A 26,689-nucleotide genomic window follows, 5' to 3' on the forward strand; every position below is an offset into this window, starting at 1 on the left:
TGCATGAAATATTATTTGAAACACGTGATCGTAATATTAAATGAAAACAGGAGAAAGCTACACCATATGTAATATTTCAGGATATCTTGAATTCGAATTATGAAGGTACTGAAATACTTAATGAAAAAAATGTTCTGAACATAAATTAGGCCGTTAGTTCTCTCGTGTGAATTGTATTACATTTGTCATTTCAGGGCTCTTTATAACTTACTATGCGTATGGGTTTTTCTCGTTGTTGAAGCCCGTTTGTTGTTGTTAAATGCTACTTCAGTTGGTCTCTTGAGGAGATTTATCTCATTGTCAATCATACCATATTTTCTCATTTTCATTTTGAAAGAATCTAAGTATAATCAAACAGGACGTGTCTTCCCGGAAGATTCGAAAATAGTTTAATTCTTACACAGTACAACTAAACATTTTGAAGTCCTAGTGGAAATATCACATAATTTTACATTATTAAAGCTGATTAATATTTGATGAAATTACATAAGCACGAACTGGCGAACGGACGGAAAAGGTAATTTTAGTATGCAAATCCATTACGTGAAAGGAGTTATATTTCAAGACGTCAACATTTTGTATTTTACAAACTGAACAGTAATATTCAAAATTAGTAGCTCATTTTTCAGAAATATAAATCATAAAACCAAATAAATCCGTTCTTTTTTAATTATTACTGGTAAAGCAAAATCAATCAGAAAGCGTAAAAAAATTATTTTGGAGAATGTGCATGAAAACGAGCCCATGTTTTGATGACGTTGTACAAAGCTGTGCCTGGGCAGTCAGTGGAACCAACATCTCGATGTCCAAACAAAGCATACGAATGTGAAACTTTCCCTTTGCTGATTCCACATTGAATCAATTCTTTGACAGCATTTAAAGCAGCAGAATTGGGAGCATGGGTCATAAAACTTCCCATAAATGAGGCGGCCAAGCCACGGCTGTTATAACCCTGAGTATGAGCTCCTACTCGATTCCAGCCTCTGCCCTCATAGATTTTCCCATCTTCACCAACTAGGAAGCTGTAACCAATATCGGACCATCCTGGAAATATTACTTAATTATAACTAAATTTGTTTTACAGCAAAATAGGCGTTATGTATAACGCCATTGCAAATACTCGTCATGAGCATGTATGAAATATTTGCCACTGGACGTAAAGCAAACATCAATCAATCATCCATTGTAAATGCATCATCGTATCGTTATTCTTACGTGATTATTACATATGCTTTTAAATATACTTTAAGTGATTGCAAACACTCTTTGATACGCTATCATTTTATATTGTTTTCCATGTCGTTGTGTTTTGATAACCAATTAGGTTCTTGGTAGGCCATTTTTTTTTGGTTCGAATTTCTATGTAACTTTCATTATTTTACCCGTCGTGTTTATCCCAGTAACATGTTAAAGTGCCTCACATTAGTCAAGAATTCTAGATTTACCTTCAGCAGGATGTATAGGTACCGAAACACGTGAACCAAAAGACACAAAAAATAACAAGAAAATCAATCTCAGGTCAACTTTACCTGACGGAGTTGGAACCTAAGTTTCTTAATGATTTCTATCAACGGATTATTTAAAAAAGTTAAATTAAGTTATACGTCATGTCATTACCAAAACACTGACTGCTGAGCTGATGATACCCTCGTAGTCTATCTAACCAGTGCTATACCAACATTTGATAACAACACTTTATAAATTGTATGCGTGCGGAGAGCTTTTCTGGAATTACCTTCATAAGGAACACTCAAAGCCAAAATATTTAAAAGCAAAATATGGTACAAATACCGAAACACGTTAGGAGCTATATGACCAAAGAACCTTACACGCGCTGTGCCTTTCGTGTGTTTTTTATGCTGTGCATGTACTGATTTTGTGTCCTGGATGGATACCCCATATCCTTTGTTTTTCTATAACAGCAGCCATAGCCATCAAAGATGAATTTTACCTAAGGGAATTGGAACCTTAGTTTCTAGTAACGACATATCTAATGCTATACATATTCGTTCTATCCTAGAACAATCAGAGAGTGGAACACCTTGCCCAACTATACTGTCTCCGCCCCGAGTCCTGAATCCTTCAAGGCTCCGCTCCGTCATTAGATTTAAATGCCATGTTTTAATTGCACCTGTATATATATTAAATTGCACCCATTCTCTTTTTGTTTATTAAATTTCAAAAATATTTCATGCGCTCACTCCAAAATGTGGCAGAATAGTCAACCAATTGAAGGTGGCCGTTTACCGGAAGAAGAAGAAGAAGAAGAAGTCCCTAAATTTGAAAATAAGTGGTTATATACCATGTATACGGCATATAAGCATTCTTATGATCCTCTTTTTTTAATTTATTTTGAAATTAAAGGTCATTTAGAGTTTTATTGACATCATTGAATGACTTACTGTGGTTAGAATCATCCATGTGGTAATTTTGTATTCCTTTCATTTGTGAGATACATGCAGAAAATGATGTGCACGCTCCACCTTCAGTATGATGTATAAAGAAGTCAGGAACTGGCGAATGAATAGTCGATGTACTCCTTGGTCTCCGAGCTCCCCAGCTGTCACGTGATATTATCTTCACATTGGAGCAGTCACCAGTATCATGTTCTAAAAACAATTTCAACAATACCTGAGTAATTTTGACAATTAACATTTTTTGGTGGGGTTAATGTTGCTCAGTCATTTGCTTTCTATGTTGTGTTTGGAGTACTGTAGTTTGTCTGTTTGTTTTTTTCTTTTTCAGCCATGACGTTGTAAGTTTATTTTCGACTTATGAGTTTGAATGTCACTTAGGTTTTCTTCGCCTCTCTTTTAAGTCTAATGCCTATAAAGTTTAGATGGTTTTGTTGCTCCGTTCGTTAACGATCCAGAATGTATGTATTTGGCTTAAAAAGTATGGATGAATTAATATACTTTGTGTATGTAAAGTTATAATATGGACATTATTAAAATCTCTAATATCATATTCCACTAGATTTCTTCACTTCTTCATTTAGATCCTTTGAGTAAAACATGTACAGGGGGGATTTGTCATGGGAAAACTAATTCATGTAATTATATTATACCATTGTTAGCCATTCCCATTGTTCGCGCAGAATTCATTAGTAAATAAAAGTAATGATGCATCATATTCCTCATACAATGCTTAAATTTGGCTATCCCGATTTTGATTGGAATATTTCCACAGAAACATTTGTTTAGCATACAAAATGCATCTTACTGTACTTTGCTGTCACTTAATGCTAATTGTCTTAGTCATATGTAAATACGTTTTCTGTAGCTTTAAAAAAAATCAACGTTTTCTGTATATAAATAAAACGTTCTGAAATTTTAAAGATATTTTACAGTACTGCCAACAGATATTTTGCGCTAGATTTAATTCGAAATAGGAATCTTAATGACACGACTTCTTTGAGAGTCAATTGCACCATATGTAATTTACTTCCCGGTTACGTACCTACTGCTGTCCTTGTACAACAACGTCTGTTAGCACTACCAGTACATTTCCCAGAGTTATATGAACCACCACATTTGTTGCTGTCATCCTGACAATGGCCTCCTAAATCTGTACATGGCTGGTCACTGGCTTAAAATGAAGAAACCACTTTTCATGTATTCCTTATCTTTCTTATTCTTTGTATTTGAAGTTTATATGCGGTTTTTAATTTTTTTGGAGGTTAGGGGGGGGGGTATATTTTGTTTTATTTTTTGATTACATAAACACTTAACATACGCTTTATTATCAGTTGTAGTATTCGTGGCCGGATCTGATATTGACTATATACAGACAAACATTGTAGTATGACGACAATAATTGTTACTATGTATATTTTTGTATGAATGTTAAAAAGTTTAATGATCAATATCTCCATTGTTATAAAGTAATGATTGAAATAAAACATGCATGGTTGTGATAAATTTTAGCTCGTTGAAGATAAATTAAACTATGTTTGTTTTGTTGAAATTACTCCGCATGCAGATGTATCGTTATCAAATACAGCAAAAATAAATCTTATCCAACCGTTTCAAAAGACTACCTTGAAGTTGCAGTGTGATTCACACTTTTACTTCATGTTAAAGCCACTACTGAGACTTTGAGAAAAAAAACATCAATAAAAGCAGTTTTCGTTTTGTTTTGATTGATCAAATGCGTGCAAAGATTTTGTGTCCTTAATGTATTCACCATATTCCTTCTTTTCCTCTTTTCATTACTAGTAATTTGTTTACTTGTTCTCGTCCTTAGTTTGCTTGAAGTATTTGTCAATTGGTGTTATGGAAACAACTTTATACAAATTAAAACTAATATTTAAACAAAACAAACAAACACAAGTTTAACACACAAACATAAAAATACAGAATACCAGTTTTGTTCCATTTAAAAAAAGAGTAAATTTCTAATTTAGTTATATACATGTCTGCATTAATGAATTTGTGTGTCAGGATTATTGTTAAAATTGGCACCGATGTGTATTTCATGTTTTAACTTTTACACCATTCAGTTACTGGATTTGTTCTTAAGTCTCCAATTTATCCCTATTTAGTATTCATGATTGCTCTAAATCACTATCAAACATAATCTTCAACTTCTTCGTACTATATTTGGCCTTTTAACTTTTTTTTTCGATCGTCACTGTCTGGCGTACAAAATTATAAGCTTGATGGTTTTTTATATTATTGCTTTTCAGTGGCTGTCCATATTTCCTTCCATTCATCCCTACCGTCCTACCATGTAGTAACTAACTATTGTGTTGTAGTTTCTCGTCTTAGCTGTGCATTAAAGACTTGTCACTGAACGTTAAACAAGCAACAATCAATCAATCTAATTAATATAAATGAATACCTGCAAATATGATATATCATATATTATTTATAAATCCTACCTAGGCTGTATCCAGTAATAGCTAGCAGAAGAATCAAGCACAACATTTTGCTCATACGTATTAACTTTATACAAGATTATTCGTCATTTGGAACATTCTCAGACGTGATAAGAAATTTAAACGATCTAAGTGTGTCTTTAGCATGTCCGTTAAACACGCATTATACCTAACACTGATAAAGTAATAGCCGTTCTCGAAAATTATACTAAATATTTTAGCTCTGTGTGTGTGTGGACTCGATATTTCATCATGTTGTGTGTTTGCGTGTATTCGTTGACATTTAAGCCATGCGTGTATATATATGCATTACGGAAAGTTTCACTTCACAAATAGTAGAACTTAGTCGATTCTTATCCATGTATTTATTTCAATTTTTTAAATAACAAGTAAATATATACGATAAAAAATATAAAATTGAGAATGGAAATGGGGAATATGTCAAAGAGACAACAACCCGACCAAAGAGCAGATAACAGCCGGAGGCCACCAATGGGTCTTCAACGCAGCGAGAAAATCCCGCACCCGGAGGTGGTCCTCAGCTGGCTCCTAAATAAAATTGTGTACTGGTTCAGTGAAAATGGACGTCACACTAAACTCCAAAACATACAAGGAACTAAAATTAAAAAATTATACAAGACTAACAAAGGCCAGAGGCTCCTGACTTGAGACAGGCGCAAAAATGCGGCGGGGTTAAACATGTTTTGTGAGATCTCAACCCTCCTCCTATACCTCTAGCCAGTGTAGAATAAAGAAACACATAGCAATACACACACAGTAAAACTCAGTTCAAAAGAAGTCCGAGTCTGATGTCAGAATAGGTAACAAAAGAAACTAAGCAAAATGACAATGATACATAAATTAAAAAAGGACTACTAGCAGTTACTGACATGCCAGCTCCAGACCTCAATTAAACTGATTAAAAGATTATGTCTTCATCATATGAAAATCAAGTACAATCCCTCCCGTTAGGGGTTTAGTATTATACCATCATAAAACATATGAGAAGAACATAACACTTTTAGTGAAAACTAGCAAGATTACAAGTCTAATTGATCATGTTTTACTTTCTTGTAATTATTTTCTTGTCATCAGTTCAAACACAATCGATAACCTTCATATGATTTAATCTTTTAATGATTTAAACTTAAGGTCAAACACAACTAGTGTAACGTAAAGTATCCAAAATACCTGGGGCCGTGTCAACAAGCTGTCTTAGGTCTAGGACGTGTCTTAGGATGGTCTTATGACACGTCTTAGTCTTAATTCAGGTTAACGAAAGTCTCCTAAGAAAAGATATGTCAAAAATTTGGTTCTTAAGTTAGGATATATTCATAGGTGTCTTAGGATAGTCCTAAAAGTTAGGGTGCCCTAAATCGAAATAAAAACAACAAATATGGCCTTTAGTCAGTATTTGGAGGGTTTATCTCTGTGTTGATACTATGTCTTCTCCTTAATATTATTCGTCGCCACATTTGATAGCTTGCTGAATAAAATTCCCCTATGCTTATTTACTTTGGCAAGCAGAATTTAACAATAATAATAATTTCTTTTATTTCAAACATATTAAGTCAAAAGACTAGTTTACAATAAGGTCCTGCATTATATACATGTATAACAACATAAAGTGTAAAATTCAATACAAAAATACTAATAATACTGCCCTTTTTAAGCTTAAAAATTCTATCAATATTAGAAACATTTTGCACCTGACCAAATTAAATTGTACAACAATAATTGAAATGTGGAAAAATATGAACTTCTTTTCTTACTAAGGCTGATTCAATACATGTGATGAAATCGAGTGGACCTACGGACAAAACTACTTTATATAGCTTAAATTGCAGCACGATAATAGCCTGTCACAAAGTTTTGTGACAATTTAGTTTAACTGTTGCATGAAATTTATTTATCATTTTTAATAGTATATATTAATAATGTATCTAATTAGTATTACGTAAAAACATTATTTTGCGTTTTTTCCCCGATAAAATATGTAACCTCCCACCCTTCATTTAATTCTCTACATATTTTTTTTAATTAAATATAAGACCATCCTAAATAATGTCCTAAGACATATCTTAGGACATATCCTAGGATACTGTCATTGACATGGCCCCTGATGTATAAGTGTGTGTTATTGTGTGTTCGTGCGCGCTAATGCCTTACACCAAATTTATTTTAACCTACTGTTTATAGTATCTTGGAATAAAACCAAACTACGGAAACTTAACATTGACCAATGAACCATGAAAATAAGGCCAAGATCAGATGACCCCTGCCAGACAGACATGAACACGTGATAACAATTCAATACACAAATTATAGTTGACATACTGCTTATAGTATCTGAGAAACAGTTATTGCAGGGATCACATATACAAAATATGATTATCCTATTACTAATAATCAGTGAGAAAATATGAAAATGAGGTCAAAGACAATGGACATATGACAGACGGATACTTTGTAACATAAGAAAATGTGTACAACGTATGAAGCATCTAGGTCTTCTACCTTCTAAGATATAAAGCTTTATAAAAATAGTTTACGCCGCCGCTTCATAAGCGTCGCAGGTAAGACAAAAATGACAAATAAATCTTTAAGAAAAAATACTTTTGCAGTAATAAAGCAAATGAAACACATGCAACGCTTAGGAATGGAATGTAAAAGTAACGGTATATCCTTCTCTCTCTCTCTCCTTAGAGTTCCTAGTGGTAATGCTATAAGAATGTTTCTAGTGGTAATGCTATAAGAATGTTCCTAGTGGTAATGCTATAAGAATGTTCCTAGTGGTAATGCTATAAGAATGTTTCTAGTGGTAATGCTATAAGAATGTTCCTAGTGGTAATGCTATAAGAATTTTCCTAGTGGTAATGCTATAAGAATGTTCCTAGTGGTAATGCTATAAGAATGTTCCTAGTGGTAATGCTATACGAATGTTCCTAGTGGTAATGCTATACGAATGTTCCTAGTGGTAATGCTATAAGAATGTTCCTAGTGGTAATGCTATAAGAATGTTCCTAGTGGTAATGCTATAAGAATGTTCCTAGTGGTAATGCTATAAGAATGTTCCTAGTGATAATGCTATAAGTATGTACCTAGTGATAATGCTATAAGAACGTACCTAGTGATAATGCTATAGGAATGAACGTAGTGGTAATGCTATCAGAATGTTCCTAGTGGTAATGCTATAAGAATGTTCCTAGTGGTAATGCTATAAGAGTGTTCCTAGTGATAATGCTATAAGTATGTACCTAGTGATATTGCTATAAGAACGTACCTAGCGATAATGCTACAGGAAAGAACGTAGTGGTAATGCTATCAGAATGTTCCTAGTGGTAATGCTATAAGAATGTACTAAGTGGTAATGCTATTAGAATGTTCCTAGTGATAATGGTATAAGAATGTTCCTAGTGATAATGCTATAAGAATGTTCCTAGTGATAATGCTATAAGAATGTTTCTAGTGGTATATCTTTATGGATGTTCTGAGTGATAATGCTATAAGAATGTTCCTAGTGATAATGCTATAAGAATGTTCCTAATGATTATGCTTAACAAATGTTTCCTAGCGATAATGCTATTAGAATGTTCCTAATGATAATGCTATAACAAAGCTCCTAGTAATAATGCTATCAGAATATTTCAAATGGTAATGCTATAAGAAAATACCTAGTGATAATGATATAAACAATGTACCTTATATTGCTTTAAGAATATTCCTAGTGATTATGCTATACAAATGTTCCTAGTGATTATGCTATACAAATGTTCCTAGTGATTATGCTATAAGAATGTTCCTAGTGATAATGCTATGAAATTTCCCAGTGATTATGCTATAAGAATGTTACTAGTGATAATGCTATAAGAATGTTCCTAGTAATAATGCTATAAGAATGTACCTAGTGATAATACTATAAGAATGTTCCTAGTGATAATGTTATAGGAACTTACCTTGTGATAATGCTATAGGAATCTACCTAGTGGTAATGCTATCAGAATGTTCTTAGTGGTAATGCTATAAGAATGTACCTAGTGGTAATGCAATCAGAATGTTCTTAGTGATAATGCTATAAGAATGTACCTAGTGATAATGCTATAAGAATGTTTCTAGTTCCTAGTAATAATGCTATAAGAATGTACCTATAGATAAAGCTATAAGAACGTTTCTAGTTGTAATGCTTTAAGAATGTTTCTAGTGATAATGCTATAACAATGTTCCTAGTGATAATGGTATCAGAATGTTCCTAGTGATAATACTATAAGAATGTTTCTAGTGATAATGCTATAAGAATGTTCCTAGTCATAATGCTATAAGAATGTTCCTAGTGATAATGCTATCAGAATGTTTCTAGTGAAAATGCTGTAGGAATGTTCCTAGTGATAATGCTAAAAGAATGTTCCTAGTAATAATGCTATAAGAATGTTCCTAATGATTATGCTTTACAAATGTTTCTAGTGATTATGCCATAAAAATGTTCCTTGTGATAATGCTTTGCGAATTTCCCTAGCGATATAGCTATTACAATGTTCCTAGTAATAATGCTATAACAAAGCTCCAAGTAATAATGCTATTAAAATATTTCGAATGGTAATGCTATAAGAAATATCTAGTGATAATTATAAAAACAATGTACCTTATATTGCTATAAAAATGTTCCTAGTGATTATGCTATACAAATGTTCCTAGTGATTATGCTATACAAATGTTCCTAGTGATTATGCTATACAAATGTTCCTAGTGATAATGCTATGAGAATTTCCCAGTCATAATGCTATAAGAATGTTCCTAGTGATAATGCTATAAGAAAGTTCCTAGTGATAATGTTATAAGTGTACATTGTGATAATGCTATATGTGTACCTAGTGATAATGCTATAAGAATATTTCTAGTGATAATGTTATAAGAACGTAGCTAGTGATATTGCTATAGGAATGTACCTAGTGATAATGCTATCAGAATGTTCCTAATGGTAATGCCATAAGAATGTTCCTAATGATTATGCTAGAAGAATGTACCTAGTGGTTATAATATAAGAATGTCCCTAGTGATCATGCTATAAGAATGTACCTAGTTATAATGCTATTAAAAAGTTACTAGTTATAATGCTATAAGAATGAACCTAGAGATAATGCTATAAGAATGTTTCTAGTGGTAATGCTTTAAGATTGTTTCTAGTGATAATGTTATAAGAATGTTTCTAGTGGTATATGTTATAGATAATGCATATTTTAAGGTTTTTCTTGTCGTAGAACACACCGAGGGGTGTCAAGATTGGTCAAATGAAAGACCGACCGTAGGGAGGTCTTTCTTTGTTCAATCCTGACACCCCGAGGTGTGTTCTACGACAAGAAAAACCTTAAAATATGCATTATCTGACTTATATACCGTCAAAAAAATATTATTTTTTATAAAGATTTGCAAAATTTAGCATCCAATTTTACCGACCACACTCAAGTGGGATATTCCTTTCTAATGCGTTCAGCTTTAAATACGCCCTACGGCTCATTTAGAATGTGAAATAAAACTCACTAATTAATCTAGATATAAACCTTTGAAATTATTATCCATACATGATAAAAATATTACTGTAACTGCATGAAGAACGACACAAATGAATGGTTACCATTCGAAAACGGTGTATGACAAATACAAGACACATTGTAAGTAATTTATCCTACCAACTAAGTTTATGGAAAGGGGGGGCTATGTTTTTTTTCCATTTCTAATGACATTTCTACCGCGGAAAAGTGGTTATTTTTTTCAACAATTTTATATGAATCGAATGTTATATTCAGAAAGATTGTCTTCTGAATAGCAATACATTTTTTAACAGATAATCAGTATATAACTATATACCCTCCCCATCCGCCCCTTTTGTGAGTTTCGTGAATATTATTCTTTTAATAGTTGATCATTAGATTGAGTAAAAGGTATACATAAATTTAAAAAAGTTAAGAACTGACATGAAGACGAATATAAATACATGCAGGTCACAGTATGATTTCCTATTCAGTGTGTATCGTCCTGAAAATTGAAAACAACACGTTAAATAATTTCTTGCGTCCGACGCGCTTTTCTGGATTTACCTTCATCAGGAACGCTCAAAGCTAATCATTTGAAATCCGAAGATGTATAAGTTCACTGAAAATGCATGAAATATTTGCCACTGGACGTTAAGCAACCAACAATCAATCAACCTATTCAGTGTTCCTCAATAAGAATTTCAAAATCTTACACACGAATATGATAAATCTGGCTTTATTTCATGGAAGTCTACACTACAATTCATCTCACATATATGATAATGTTTCTGTATTGTAGCGATAAATTAACAAAACTTCACGTTATATGTTTCTAAAATTAAAATGTGGGCAATGATGATTTTTTTACACCTATCATTGATTGAACTTTAAAAAATAAATTCCCAAATCGGCAACAAAAAAACTATCAGACGAATATGATTTTGAGGTAAGTTATAGATTGCATTTTTAAACAGGAAAATAATGACCTCAGATAGGTCATTATTTTATGCCTTGGAGCATATTTCATTGAAACATGGTATCGTCCGGGTTGATTCTGAAAAAGAATTACCTATGGTTCTGAAAGACAATAACTCCATATAGGTATATAACTATGAGGATGTTCTGAGTGGTAATGCTATACGAATGAACCTAATGGTGATGCAATAAGATATTCTTAGTGATAATGAAATAAGAATGAACCTAGTTGTAATGCTATATGAATGAACCTAAAGATAATGTTATACGAATATGCCTATTGATAATGCTATCAGAATGTTTCTAGTGATTATGCTTTACAAATGTTCCTAGTGAATATGCTATAGAATTTTCCCAGTGATAATGGTATAAGAATGTTCCTAGTGATAATGGTATAAGAATGTTCCTAGTGATAATGGTATAAGAATGTTCCTAGTGATAATGCTATAAGAATATTCCTAATGATTATGATATACAAATATTTTTTCTAGTTATTATATTATGAGAATATTCCTAGTGTAAATGGCATCAGAATTTTCCAATCGATAATGCAATATAATGTTCCTAGTGATAATGCTATAACAAAGCTCCTACTAATAATGCTATCAGAATATTTCGAATGGTAATGCTATTAGGAAATACCTAGTGATAATGTTATAAACAATGTACCTTATATTGCTATAAAATGTTCCTAGTGATTATGCTATACAAATGTTCCTGGTGATTATGCTATAAGAATGTTCCTAGTGATAATGCTATGAAAACTTCCCTGTGATAATGCTATAAGAATTTACCTAGTGATAATGCTATAAGAATGTTCCTAGAGAAAATGTTATAGGAACGTACCTAGTGAAAATGCTATGGTAATGTACCTAGTGGTAATGCTATCAGAATGTTCCTAGTGGTAATGCTATAAGAATGTACCTAGTGGTAATGCTATAAGAATTTTTCTAGTGATAGTGCTAGACGAATGTACTTAGTGATAATGCTATCAAAAAGTTCCTAGTAGTAATGCTATAAGAATGTACCTATAGACAATGCGATAAGAACGTTTCTAGTGGTAATGCTTTAAGAATGTTTCTAGTGATAATGCTATAAGAATGTTTCTAGTGGTATATCTATATGGATGTTATGAGTGGTAATGCTGTAATAATATTCCTAGTGATAGTGCTGTAAGAGTGTTCCTAATGATTATGCTATACAAATGTTTCTAGTGATTATTTTATAAGAGTGTTCCTAGTGATAATGGTATAAGAATGTTCCTAGCGATAATGCTATTAGAATGTTCCTAGTGATAATGCTATAACAAATCTCCTAGAAATAATGCTATCAGAATATTTCGAAAGGTAATGTTATAAGAAAATACCTAGTGATAATGATATAAACAATGTTCCTAGTGATTATGCTATTATAAGAATGTACCTAATGATAGTGCTATAAGATTGTATCTAGTATAATGCTATAAGAACGTTTCTAGTTATAATTCTATCAGAATGTACCTAATGATAGTGTTAAAAGAATGTTCTCAGTGACAATGCTATAAGAATGTACGTAGTGATAATTCTATAAGAAAGATCCTAGTGATAATGCTATAAGAATTTTTATAGTGATATTGCTATACGTATATTCCTAGTGATAATGATATCAGAATGTTCCTAGTGGTAATGCTTTAAGAATGTACCTTTTGATAATGCTATAAGAATGTTCCTAGTGATAATGTTATAACAAAGCTCCTAGTAATAATGTATTTCAAATGGTAATGCTATAAGAAAATACCTAGTGATAATGATATAAACAATGTACCTTATATTGCTTTAAGAATGTTCCTAGTGATTATGCTATACAAATGTTCCTAGTTATTATGCTATACAAATGTTCCTAGTGATAATGCTATAAGAATGTTCCTAGTGATAATGCTATGAAATTTCCCAGTGATAATGCTTTAAAAATGTTACTAGTGATAATGCTATAAGAATGTTCCTAGTGATAATGCTATAAGAATGTACCTAGTGATAATGCTATAAGAATGTTCCTAGTGATAATGTTAAAGGAACTTACCTTGTGATAATGCCATAGGAATGTACCTAGTGGTAATGCTATCAGAATGTTCTTAGTGGTAATGCTATAAGAATGTAGATAGTGGTAATGCTTTAAGAATGTTTCTAGTGATAATGCTATAAGAATGTTCCTAGTTATAATGCTATAAGAATGTTCCTAGTGATAATGCTATAAGAATATTTCTAGTGATAATGCTTTAAGAATGTTCCTAGTGATAATGCTATAAGAATGTTCCTAGTGATAATGCTAAAAGGATGTTCCTAGTGATAATGCTATAAGAATGTTCCTAATGATTATGCTTTACAAATGTTTCTAGTGATTATGCCATAAGAATGTTCCTTGTGATAATGCTATTACAATGTTCCTAGTAATAATGCTATAACAAAGCTCCTAGTAATAATGCTATTAGAATATTTCGAATGGTAATGCTATAAGAAAATACCTAGTGATAATGATATAAACAATGTACCTCATATTGCTTTAAGAATGTTCCTAGTGATTATGCTATACAAATGTTCCTAATGATTATGCTATACAAATGTTCCTAGTGATTATGCTATACAAATGTTCCTAGTGATAATGCTATGAGAATTTCTCAGTCATAATGCTATAAGAATGTTCCTAGTGATAATGCTATAAGAAAGTTCATAGTGATAAGACTATAAGTGTACCTAGTGATAATGCTATAAGTGTACCTAGTGATAATACTATAAGAATGTTCCTAGTGATAATGTTATAAGAACGTACCTAGTGATAATGCTATAGGAATGTACCTAGTGATAATGCTATCAGAATGTTCCTAATGGTAATGCTATAAGAATGTTCCTAATGATTATGCTAGAAGAATGTTCCTAGTGGTTATAATATAAGAATGTCCCTAGTGATAATGCTATAAGAATGTACCTAGTTATAATGCTATTAAAAAGTTCCTAGTAATAATGCTTTAAGAATGAACCTAGAGATAATGCTATAAGAATGTTTTAGTGGTAATGCTTTAAGAATGTTTCTAGTGATAATGCTATAAGAATGTTTCTAGTGGTATATCTATGAGGATGTTCTGAGTGGTAATGCTATACGAATGAACCTAATTGTGATGCAATAAAATATTTTTTGTGATAATGAAATAAGAATGAACCTAGTGGTAATGCTATATGAATGAACCTAAAGTAATGCTATACGAATATGCCTATTAATAATGCTTTCAGAATGTTTCTCGAGATTATGCTTTACAAATGTTCCTAGTGATTATGCTATACAAATGTTCCTAGTGATAATGCTATAGAATTTTCCCAGTAACATTGGTATAAGAATGTTCCTAGTGATAATGCTATAAGAATATTCCTAGTGATAATGCTATAAGAATGTTCCTAATGATTATGCTATACAAATAATTTTTGTAGTGATTATGTTATGAAAATATTCCTAGTATAAATGGTATGAGGATTTTCCAATCGATAATGCTATTAAAATATTCCTAGTGATAATGCTATAACAAAGCTCCTAGTAATAATGCTATCAGACTAGTTCGAATGGTAATGCTATTAGGAAATACCTAGTGATAATGATATAAACAATGTACCTTATATTGCTATAAAATGTTCCTAGTGATTATGCTATACAAATGTTCCTAGTGATTATGCTATAAAAATGTTCCTAGTGATAATGCTATGAGAATTTCCCTGTGATAATGCTATAAGAATTTACCTAGTGATAATGCTATCAGAATGTTCCTAGCGATAATGTTATAGGAACGTACCTAGTGAAAATGCTATGGTAATGTACCTAGTGGTAATGCTATCAGAATGTTCCTACTGGTAATGCTATAAGAATGTTCCTAGTGGTAATGCTTTCAGAATTTTTCTAGTGATAGTGCTAGAAGAACGTACTTAGTGATAATGCTATCAAAAAGTTCCTAGTAATAATGCTATAAGAATGTACCTATAGATAATGCTATAAGAACGTTTCTAGTGGTAATGCTGTAATAATGTTCCTAATGATAATGCTATAAGAATGTTCCTAATGATTATGCTATACAAATGTTTCTAGTGATTATTTTATAAGAGTGTTCCTAGTGATAATGGTATAAGAATGTTCCTAGCGATAATGCTATTAGAATGTTCCTAGTGATAATGCTATAACAAAGCTCCTAGTAATAATGCTATCAGAATATTTCGAATGGTAATGCTATAAGAAAATACCTAGTGATAATGATATAAACAATGTTCCTAGTGATTATGCTATACAAATATTCCTTGTGATAATGCTATGAGAATTTTCCTAGCGATAATGCTATTAGAATGTTCCTAGTAATAATGCTATAACAAAGCTCCAAGTAATGATGCTATAAGAATATTTCGAATGGTAATGCTATAAGAAAACTATCTAGTGATAATGATAAAAACAATGTTCCTTATATTGTTATAAAAATGTTCCTAGTGATAATGCTATACAAATGTTGCTAGTGATTATGCTATACAAATGTTCCTAGTGATTATGCTATACAAATTTTTACTAGTGATAATGCTATGAGAATTTCCCAGTCATAATGCTATAAGAATGTTCCTAGTGATAATGCTATAAGAAAGTTCCTAGTGATAATGCTATAAGTGAACCTAGTGATAATGCTATAAGAATGTTCCTAGTGATAATATTATAAGAACGTACCTAGTGATAATGCTAAAGGAATGTACCTAGTGATAATGCTATCAGAATGTTTCTAATGGTAATGCTATAAGAATGTTCCTAATGATTATGCTAGAAGAATGTACCTAGTGGTTATAATATAAGAATGTCCCTAGTGATAATGCTATAAGAATGTACCTAGTTATAATGCTATTAAAAAGTTCCTAGTTATAATGCTATAAGAATGAACCTACAGATAATGCTATAAGAATGTTTCTAGTGGTAATGCTTTAAGAATGTTTCTAGTGATAATGCTATAAGAATGAACCTAGTGATAATGCTATAAGAATGTACCTAGTGATAATGATATAAACATGTACCTAGTGATAATGCTATATTAATGTTCCTTATGATAATGCTTTATTTATAAGAATTACCTAGTGGCAATGTTATAATAATGTTCCTAGCGATAAAACTATAAGAATGTTCCTATTGATAATGCTATAAGAATGTTCCTAGTGATTATGCTATACGAATGTAGCTAGCGATAATGCTATAAGAATTTTTATAGTGATATTGCTATACGTATATTCCTAGTGATAATGATATCAGAATGTTCCTAGTGGTAATGTTATTAAAATGTTCCTAGGGGTATTGCTATAAGAATGTTTCTAGTGGTTAAGCTATAATAATGTACTTAGTGCAAAGTTATTAAAGAATGTTCGTTGTGTAATGCTATGATAATATACCTAGGGTAATGCTATAAGAATGAACCTGGTATAATTGTATAAGATGTTGTTAGAATATAGCTATTGTAATTCTTTATAAATATACCAAGTGATATGCTTTTTTTATACTATATATATACAAATATATATTTTGTAATGCTATAAGAATATATGTTTCGTAATGCTTCATAGTGTAATGCTATAAGAGCGCTGCCTGCTGTAATGATATGGACCTAGTTAATAATAATTTAATAATACCTTTTATTTAACTTTATAGAAGAGTGTGTTTGGCGTTAAAAAAAATTTATTTGGAACGAAAAATTAGAAGTTTTTTGTACTCTAGTTAAAAGTTGTCATCTCGAAATTTAAATTACCCAGACATATTCAATATACAATAAAGTCATATAAAAAACAAACAGTCCTTTTTTCCTTTTGTCTGTAAGTCGCGAAAAGATCAAATCAACCGCAAAAATACCGAAATAAAAAAAAACGAACTAGTTTACTATACCGAATGGCGGCAAATCACACCTGACATCACAAGCTACGTTTCGTCATTAAAAAATTGGTCACTGCGAAGGAAACATGTGTTCTTTTGAATGGAATAGCAAAAGAAAATGGACATTCTTTTTATTACACAATTTTTTACTATATCTAAAACTACAATAAGTCATTATATCTAAAAAAAAAGATTGAAAAATAACAAATTATTAGTTGTTCCATACCGATAGCCTGCAGGTCATTTATATATCCCGTTACCGTCTCAATTTCTTTTTTTTTTTTTTTTATCTTTCTGCATATTTTGTTAATGCATGAATAAGATATTAAAGTAGTTATATCTCTGGCCTGTGATAAAGTGTAAATAAGTTTGCAGGATACAAGTTTTTATTTGTATCCGGTCTTCATTCATAATAATCATATTCGCTTCCGACAAAGTCAAACCATTTAGTTTTTAAAGACTGGCGGATTTCGTTAATCTTAACATTTGCAGAAGACAATTTTTTTTATATCTCTCTTTGCTGCAGTCCTGAATGTGTTAAAGCTGGCGGAAATTACACCAAAAAAAATAGCCTTTCAAGGCGTCATAATTGTTTGACTTACCAGAGCCAAAAACAAGTTAACAAATAAAGAGTACTTTTCTTTTTCTATTTTCAGCATCTTTCATGCAACGGCTGTACCTAAACGATTACTATTTAAGCGTCAACATATGAATTGTAAACATTCATATTGACTGAACAGGTTGAACAAATCCTTCTCAAGAATAACTATAGATATGGATGATGCCCCCCTTCTGCTCTGCCATATGCATCTGTATAGTTCCACATACTTTAGATTTGACAAACAGTGATGGATGAAATATTATGAGTAGAAATATCCTACAAAATATTAAAGCTCTAGCTCAAAACTGTAGGAGGAGATAGCCGGACATATCATGTATCTATATCCGGACGAAAGAACGGATGGACAGGGGTAAATTAATATGCCCCTCGACATTTTGTCACGGGAGCATAACAAGACAATGCCTCGAAACAACACCAGATCATTTGAAATTCCAACTTATTAATGAAAACTCAGATTAGGATTGGCCGATTCAAGATACAGAAATCATATTGAACATTTTAAACAATAAAAAATGACAAATATTTCATTTAGAAAACTGGTTAACTTGCTCAGTGTTGAAAAGCAAAGCTTCAAAAATTGGATCCAATGGCGGCCATCAATATCATCAAATAAACAATACAATCAATTTTGGTTTTATTCGGTCCAGTGGTTCCGTGAAAAAGATGACCAAATGCTATATACACTGATTCGGGAAATCTGTAGTGGCAGCCTTGTCCTTTCAGGGTTTATTTCACAATTTCAGTCATTTGGCTTTCTTGTAAGTCTTGCTGATCATTTTTACTGTTTACAGTTTCTCTGTCTTATATATAAATAGTTTTCAATAAAAAAAAAAGTCAAAAATAAACAAAATGGATGAAAATAGTCATTTAAAGCCAATAACTCATGTATATGGGTTCGATTGACGATTTCGGATTAATAGAAAGACTTGTAGATCATAGTGTGCTGATCATTTTAAGGTGACGGTTTATAAGCCGAACCATTTGTTGACCCCTATTTTCTAGTTGGGTACAGTCTTCGTGATGGTTGGTCAGCAGGGATGAAATTCACAAATGGTATTCTTGACACGTTTCTCGGTTTCTGAAGAGAAGATTTATGAAAAACAGTTTACGACATATGGACGGGACACCAAGTGATGACAATATTGCCCTTTGGGCCAGATGAGCTAAAATGAGATATTTCCAGTGTAATATTCACTTTTGACTTTTAACCTAGTAATAGCTAGTAGCTGAATTTAAAAAGACGTTGATGTGTTCACATAGAAATGACAAGTACTACATAATATTTTTTTATAATTGATTTAAAAAATAAAAATAAGGAGATGGAGTATGATTGTCAATGAGACAGATATCCACCAATACGATAGTTCAAATGGCGTTTATGTAAGCAATTAACGGTCACGGTCCGGTACGGTCTGCAACAATGCGGAAAACACTCCTACCATATAGTCAGCTATAATAGGCCTTACATCTATGTGTGTGGGTGTGTGAAACTAATCTATAACATTGCAATTTACCAAAAACAAATATGACAGACGGAACCATCGACAACCACTGAATAAGGACAGGCACATAAAGAATGTGGCTGGGTTAAGCATGTTTGTAAGCGTTCCCCCCCTCCCCCCCAAATCCTTTACCTGGGACAGTCATGTAACAGAACGACATAAGAACGAACTGTAATAATCAGTTGCGAATGGCTTAAATCAACAAATCGGTACGTAGCACACAAAAAAGCAATTATCACAAAAGATCCGATTATATATGGGTGCTCGCAGTTATTGAAAGCTAGGGCAAAGCCAATCACAACTAATACATATATCATGTTCTCCAAAACTAAAGTATCCTATGCAATCTTAATGGTAAAAAAAATATTTTCATCAAGTTCTTTCACTATTTCCCACTTATAAAGCATATACTAGCCCAAACTTTTGGGGGTTCAGTCAGCATGAAAAACTCGATTATAAAATTTATTTCCGCAACTTAAGAAATGTTTTATTTAAAGTTTGTTTAATCAAAATATAAAAGTAAACTTTAAGTTCTCAGTATAGAGTGAACTCATACTTCTTAGATGTTTCAGTACGATTTCCTTATCGCAACCACCAGTACTTTGGTCAAAAGTCTGTATAAACTGACCGCCACGAAATAGCACAATAGTGCATGCTGAAAGTGGCATTAAACACCAATCAATCAATTAAAGATGAACTATTATGGATGTACCAGTAATTAGATGTAACTTTTTTAAAAGAAAAGATGGGGGAAATCTGCATGTATCTATAAAAGAATGCAATTGGGGTCTATTTTACTGGTGAAATTCGTGTGACATTGTATATTGATCTGTAATTCATCATTATGTCAATATATTATTGATCAGTATTTACTTTAAGCAAAATTGCACTAGTTGAACTTACCTCAGCAAATTCCAACAAAATGCTTATTATATATATTCATGATGTTTATATGCCATTTTATTGGGATTTTCTTTTTATATAGTATAAGTTATATATATCAGGGGCGGATCCAGTCATTTATAAAAGGGGGGTTCCTAACTCAGGATAAAGGGGGTTGGGGGGGGGGGGGGGGGTCCAACTATATGTCCCCATTCAAATGCATTGATCGTCAAAAAAGGGGGGGGTTCCAACTCCCGGAACCCTCCCCCCTTGGATCCGCCACTGTATATATTTATTTCTTTAACAAAAATCATTAACTTATTTTTTTATGGGAAAATATGCCCGTTTCTAGAAAACTATAAAATCCAATTTCAATTAAATGAACACTATATATTATGTTTGTACGTACATGAGTGTCTCATAAGTCTACACAAGGCTGGATATTTGGTCATTTTAATTCTGTGTTGTTTATGTTATTGTATATTTATAAATCATTATTAATATTATTATTATTACTATGTCGGAAAACGCCACCCTTTGAAATGTCCCCTTTCCAACCATATATATAATCTATTATGACAAATTATCAGAAAATAGAAGACATAAAAACAGTAAAACCGTCAACGTCTAAAATTAAACGTTTTGAAGAGTTTGCACAGAAACAGAAAACTGTTGAAACTTTGAATACCAGAATAACTTTACATTTGAATAATGGAAATAATAATTATCCGTGCCACCCTATGATCTTCAAAACCATACGCTAAGTTTCATGTCCCTTTATCTATTGGCCCCAAGTTATATGAGAACGTAGTACTATAGAGAATCAACTTTACTAATATCTTTAATGAGTTTTACTAAAAGTGGAGAATGTTTTAATCGCATATGTTATGTTGTATATGTAGTTGGTACTTGTCTCTCTTGACAAAATTCAAAAGTCTCCTCATGGCTGAGAACTTAGAACTTATTATAGTCAAAATAAGTATTCGTCATATCTAAAATGTTTTTGCTACAAGTTATACATTTTCTAGTTTTCTGTAGACCAATATACAACCCATGTTTTTACAAATTCAATTTCATCATTATGTTTTATTATCACAAATGTATTATTATCATTGTTATTACTATTATTATCAGGTATGAAATTGGATATTTAGTTATATGATGAATTAAACATTTTTTTTTTTTAAATTACTTACGTCAACTTGTCCCTTTGACCTTCTCCTTGGTAGTTTTAAATTGCTTGCAATGAAATGGTGATGATTCTACTTCAGGCACAGAAAAAAATTAACTACCCACATAAATCACCAGCATTACAAAAACTATTATTTTGATTAAAATGTCAATCAGATTTTGTAACTTTCCTTGGCTTACTAGAACTTCAACCGCAATAAAGTTTCAAATACAAAATTCAACTATTTTTTTTTCTATTGTGCATGTATTACCCCTATTTAATCGTATCAAAGACCGTGATTATATTTTTTAAAATCCTTACTCTATCAAGTTGAAAAGGACTAGCCTAGGGCGTCAGAATTATTTTTTTTTACTCTTGGACTATATTTCTTCTGAGTTATCTCGCACTAGACTGCAAAAGTAGAATACATTTTAATATTCTTTCTTTCAGTTAATTTATTTATCCATTTAAATGTTTATGTTTTGTTAAATTAAACTTAAAATGTGCATCTAGATCGGTGGGGGATTTTAGCGAATAGAAAGAAAAATTGAGTGAAAAAAAGTCAGACGTTTTAGCTCCATCGTATAACCCGTTTTAGAGCCAGAGTTATATCCATTTTATAGCGAAATAAAAATTGTGGGTTCCCATTTTAGCGACATATTAAAATTAATCCATGTTTACTCATTAGTTTACAGTATAGAATAGTAGAATGATAAATTCTAATGTCAAAAGAGCACATTATCAAATGTGATATTCATTAAAATACAAAATAACTCAATATTAAAAATAGATACTAGCTTGGAATTGATGATAATCATGAGATCGTACATAGTGGTCAATTAATAATCCCTTCTACATTATGATCATAGAAGTGCAGTAAGAATTGTTCCTTCTCTTGATCTTGTCTGGATAATTTATTGATGTGCCACATATTAACCTTTCTTTTCTTTAATTCGTTTTACAACATTTATTTTCATGTTTAACTAAACCAATGTAAATCCTTGACTACACCAATGTAAATCCTTGACTACACCAATGTAAATCCTTGACTAAACCAATGTAAATCCTTAATTCTTGACTAAACCAATGTAAGTTCTTGACTAAACCAATGTAACTCCTTGACTAAACCTATGAAAATCCTTGGCTAAACCAATGTAAATCCTTAACTAAACCAATGTAAATCCTTGACTAAACCAATGTAAATCATTGACTAAACCCAATGTAAATCCTTGACTAAACCAATGTACATTGTAAATCCTGGACTAAACCAACGTAAGTATTGTTCAACAAGGTAAGTGTTCGCTAAAATCGGATAATGAAAATATTTGTGAACGGATTAATCCGGCGCTTTTAAAAATGGGCTATAATGTCGGCGCTAAAATGTCCAACTTGTTTTCATCAGTGACTGTAATTTCAGAGATTTACTGAATCAGATTATTTGTAAATATGTGAATGCAATTTTATGACAGATTACGAGATCTAACCCCGATAGAGACACCACTGCATTAGTATAAGTAACACATATATGAACAAATAAAGTAAAATATATAGGCGTTATTTCCGGAAGACACCTGCAGTATGGGTTGAGTCAAAAAGAAATGAGGTGCCTTTTAGAAATAATCAAAATTTAAGAATTTTTTGTTTTCAATTACTAGTATTAATCTCAAACCCAGTCATTGATTTAATCTAAATTTATTACTGCTGGTCATCGAATTTAGATCAGTTCTAATGTATTGCCAACAGTATCACGTGTTTTGATCGGAAAGCAACAAGTATATACGAATCGTCTGCAGACGGTCTGTTACAATCAAAATTTCTTGCCATATCCAACATACCCTCATTTTTCAGTGGCAATGGAAATTTTCAGCCTTTATCCATATAGCTTCTTTTATTTACCGATGACATATTTGTTTATTTTAAATCATCGTTTTACATAATAAGAATTATTTTGGTGGGCTGAGGCTGTCAACGAAATATGTCTCCATGTTTGCTTCCCAGGTTTCACTTTTTCAACTGTGACATTCTATATCTGGGCATATGCGATCAATCTCAACCTGATGTCACATTTAAGACTGCAAGTATATTTACGGACCTTAAATGAGTTCGAATTGGTGTCTTGCTAAACAATATTGTGTCAGTGATGTTTTGAACCTTTTACTATTTTGATTGAAAAATTGAACTAAATTAACTGACGGCTAATAGCAAATCATTATTTAATATTCAACTCTTTTAAATGTTAAAAGAATACACTGTTAATCAAAATGCTAAAGCTGAAGCTAATGCCGCTTTAACAAATTTCTACACATGGTACATTTTACCGAATAAAGAACATCAATATTAAAACGTGGATCGTTTGTCTGCTTTAAAGAAGCAGTGACTTGTAAGATCTTCGAGGCAGTATTGAGTACCATTATTGTATTTTTTGTATTATATTTCCCTAGCTGTCACAGCCTCATTTTTAGACTTATACCTCAAATTTGACATAACTGGTCTATTCAGTACCAGAATCTATGACAAACGAGACGATTTTAATTTTGAAATTATCAATTTTCCCCACCTTAGTAGCAATAGGCCTATATCAACTTCACCTGCATATGGAATATGCATTTCCCAACTCATTTGGTATTCAAGAGCTTGCAGCTACTACTCAGACAGTGTATGAGAAGAAAGTTGATGAACCAGGGTTACTAGTATGTCAAGGAACGTCTCGTCCTTTTTCTAAAAAAATTCCATCGGAAAATAATAAGACCCAGTTGATAAATATTCCGTATCAACTTCACAAATAATACATGATGGTCTTGAAGTATAGATTCTAGGTACTGAAGTTGTTTATTATCTTAAGTACGTGTTATAGTGTTCTTTTATTTGTCTTTGTAAATCATTAACCTTTACTGTTTAGTCCATTTTTTGGTAATATCCTTTTAGCGTGGCTCGATACTTATGCATCCCGCCAATGTGTTGTTGTGTTGTGGTCATTTTTTGTATCCTTGTCTTTCATTTTTGCTTATGTGCTTTGTCTATATGCCATTTTGTTTTTCTTTGTTGATATATTTGTTTGTTTTTAAAGTGATTAAGATGATAACACGATGTTGACTGCTGTACCCCCCTTTTTTTTGACATTTTCACTATTTTTCACAGACATAATGTCTGTTTGTTTTGTTCACACATTGTGTGTTGTAAAATATAATGGAATTTTATGCGACTGTTATACAAGTGAGAGGTTTTGCTAGCTATAAAACCAGGTTTAATCCACCATTTTCTACATAGGGAAATGCCTGTACCAAGTAAGGAATATAACGGTTGGTTTCCCTTCGTTTGATGTGTTTGAGCTTTTGATTTTGCCATATGATAAGGGACTTTCCGATTTGAATTTTCCTTGGAGTTCGGTATTTTATTATTTTACTTGTTCCCACAATGAGTTAGCGAAGTCAATAGTCGCTGTAACTTTAAATCTAAAGTTGATCTTTTTGTGGAAAGGCACGTTTTTTTTTCTCTTTTGAATGTTTGATCCGAAATTTCTTTTAAAAAAATCTACAAACTTGTCTCAGAAGTGAATACAAATATAGTTTGTTTCCCTTTAGATTAGTGGGGAAATAAATACAACTTTCAGAAAAAAAAATATTTCATGAAAGTTTTTGAAAAAATAGTTTAAGTTTTAGTGGAAAAAAAATGTTTATCCCGAGACTGAAACTCCTTGATTCCCCTCCCCCTCCACACACTCAAACCGAAAGATGAATAGGTAGTGCCTTATTGGTACACTCTGGAATTATGTTTCGTCACTCATATATGAATTTCATTCTTTCGGCATACACAATTAGATCTTCTTCTCCTTCTTCTTATGTCTTTCCAACCAGGAACACCATTATTTAAAGGTTTTAATTACTATATACATTGAATAGTTTTAAAATGTAAAATGGTTGAACTTTCCAACCCCCATGTAAAAGACCCAGTGCCATCAAATATATATACAACACTATCGTGCAAAGCAGGTGCAACATATATGCATCCGTTCCCTTCGGGTTATACTACAGGTAGGCTAAAATGTTTATAGAGTAAGCACAGTGTCTAAAAGATAGGCTAGCTAATGTTCAAGGCTAGCAAGATTCATCTCTTTTATCCAGATCGGATTAGTACAGTTAAAAGTTAGTTTCACGTGCAAATCACATAAAAAAATATAGGCATAGTAAGTTTGACTTCCTCACATATACGTAGAACATGGTTTTAAATAATTCAGTTTCCAGTGGCTGATCCAGAACTTTTCATAAGGGGGGCCCGCTGACTGACCTAAGGGGGGCCCGCTCCAGTCATGCTTCAGTGATTTCCTATATAATCAACCAAGTCTTTCCCACAAAAGGGGGGGCCCGGGCCCCCCGGGGCCCCCTGGGTCCGCCTATGGTTTCTATCATACAGCATCCACACATTAAGATAAGGATAAGTCCCTATATCAAACAGTTTGTTTAAAAGTAGTATCTCTAAAATCTAAAAGTGTTTGCTGTTTGTTGGTTGGGAACCCTTAAGTAATCAACTTCTTTTACATCGGGCTGCTTACTTTGTGCTTCGACTTCAAAGAATATGTTATACCATTTAGCATAAAAGTAGCAGAGAATTTTTTTAATGTAAAATTTTTACACCGGTTGGTTCTCATGAATATTTAAATACATGTATATGCACATATTTTGCATTAGTTGTTTCTACTCAGTTCAGTACTTGTCTTGTGTTTTCTTAACAATTTAGAGTCATGTTCAAATTAAAGAAATATGTTTAGAACATTTTAATTTCCAGTGCTCAATTTCTGAGCTCGCATCTAAATAGGTATGTAGCTCTTCAATATACATACAACCTAAATAGGTATGTAGCTCTTCAATATACATACAATCTACATAGGTATGTAGCTCTTCAATATACATACAATCTAAATAGGTATGTAGCTCTTCAATATATATACAATCTAAATAGGTATGTAGCTCTTCAATATACATACAACCTAAAATAGTCTCTGTTTATTTCATTCTAAGTTATTCAACCAATTATATTTTCCAATGTAAAAAAGCAAACTTTAGTCTGAAATTTCGAAAACTTTTGGTTTAATTGAAATGCTTCTGATGCTCCCACTCCTGAGATTAAGGATATTCTTGAGTGTTAAATTGAAATGCTTCTGATGCTCCCGCTCCTGAGATTAAGGATATTCTTGAGTGTTAAATTGAAATGCTTCTGATGCTCCCACTC

At 32.0% G+C, this 26,689-nt stretch overlaps 1 protein-coding gene across 1 annotated transcript; it reads right to left on the bottom strand.

Annotated features, from left to right (window-relative positions):
• Nucleotides 1–651: 651 nt before the first annotated feature.
• On the bottom strand, nucleotides 652–5,171 carry LOC127720189 (peptidoglycan-recognition protein SC2-like). The gene is made up of 4 exons (XM_052226665.1): nucleotides 4,883–5,171; nucleotides 3,460–3,588; nucleotides 2,403–2,609; nucleotides 652–1,044 (listed from the first exon to the last, which is right to left on the bottom strand). Exons 1-4 carry the CDS (start codon nucleotides 4,935–4,937, stop codon nucleotides 713–715), a joined length of 723 nt encoding a protein of 240 aa, XP_052082625.1. The 5' UTR covers nucleotides 4,938–5,171; the 3' UTR covers nucleotides 652–712.
• Nucleotides 5,172–26,689: the final 21,518 nt, after the last annotated feature.

This window comes from Mytilus californianus, unplaced genomic scaffold (assembly GCF_021869535.1).
Source record: "Mytilus californianus isolate M0D057914Y unplaced genomic scaffold, xbMytCali1.0.p SCAF_11, whole genome shotgun sequence".
Taxonomy (NCBI): Eukaryota; Metazoa; Mollusca; class Bivalvia; order Mytilida; family Mytilidae; genus Mytilus; species Mytilus californianus.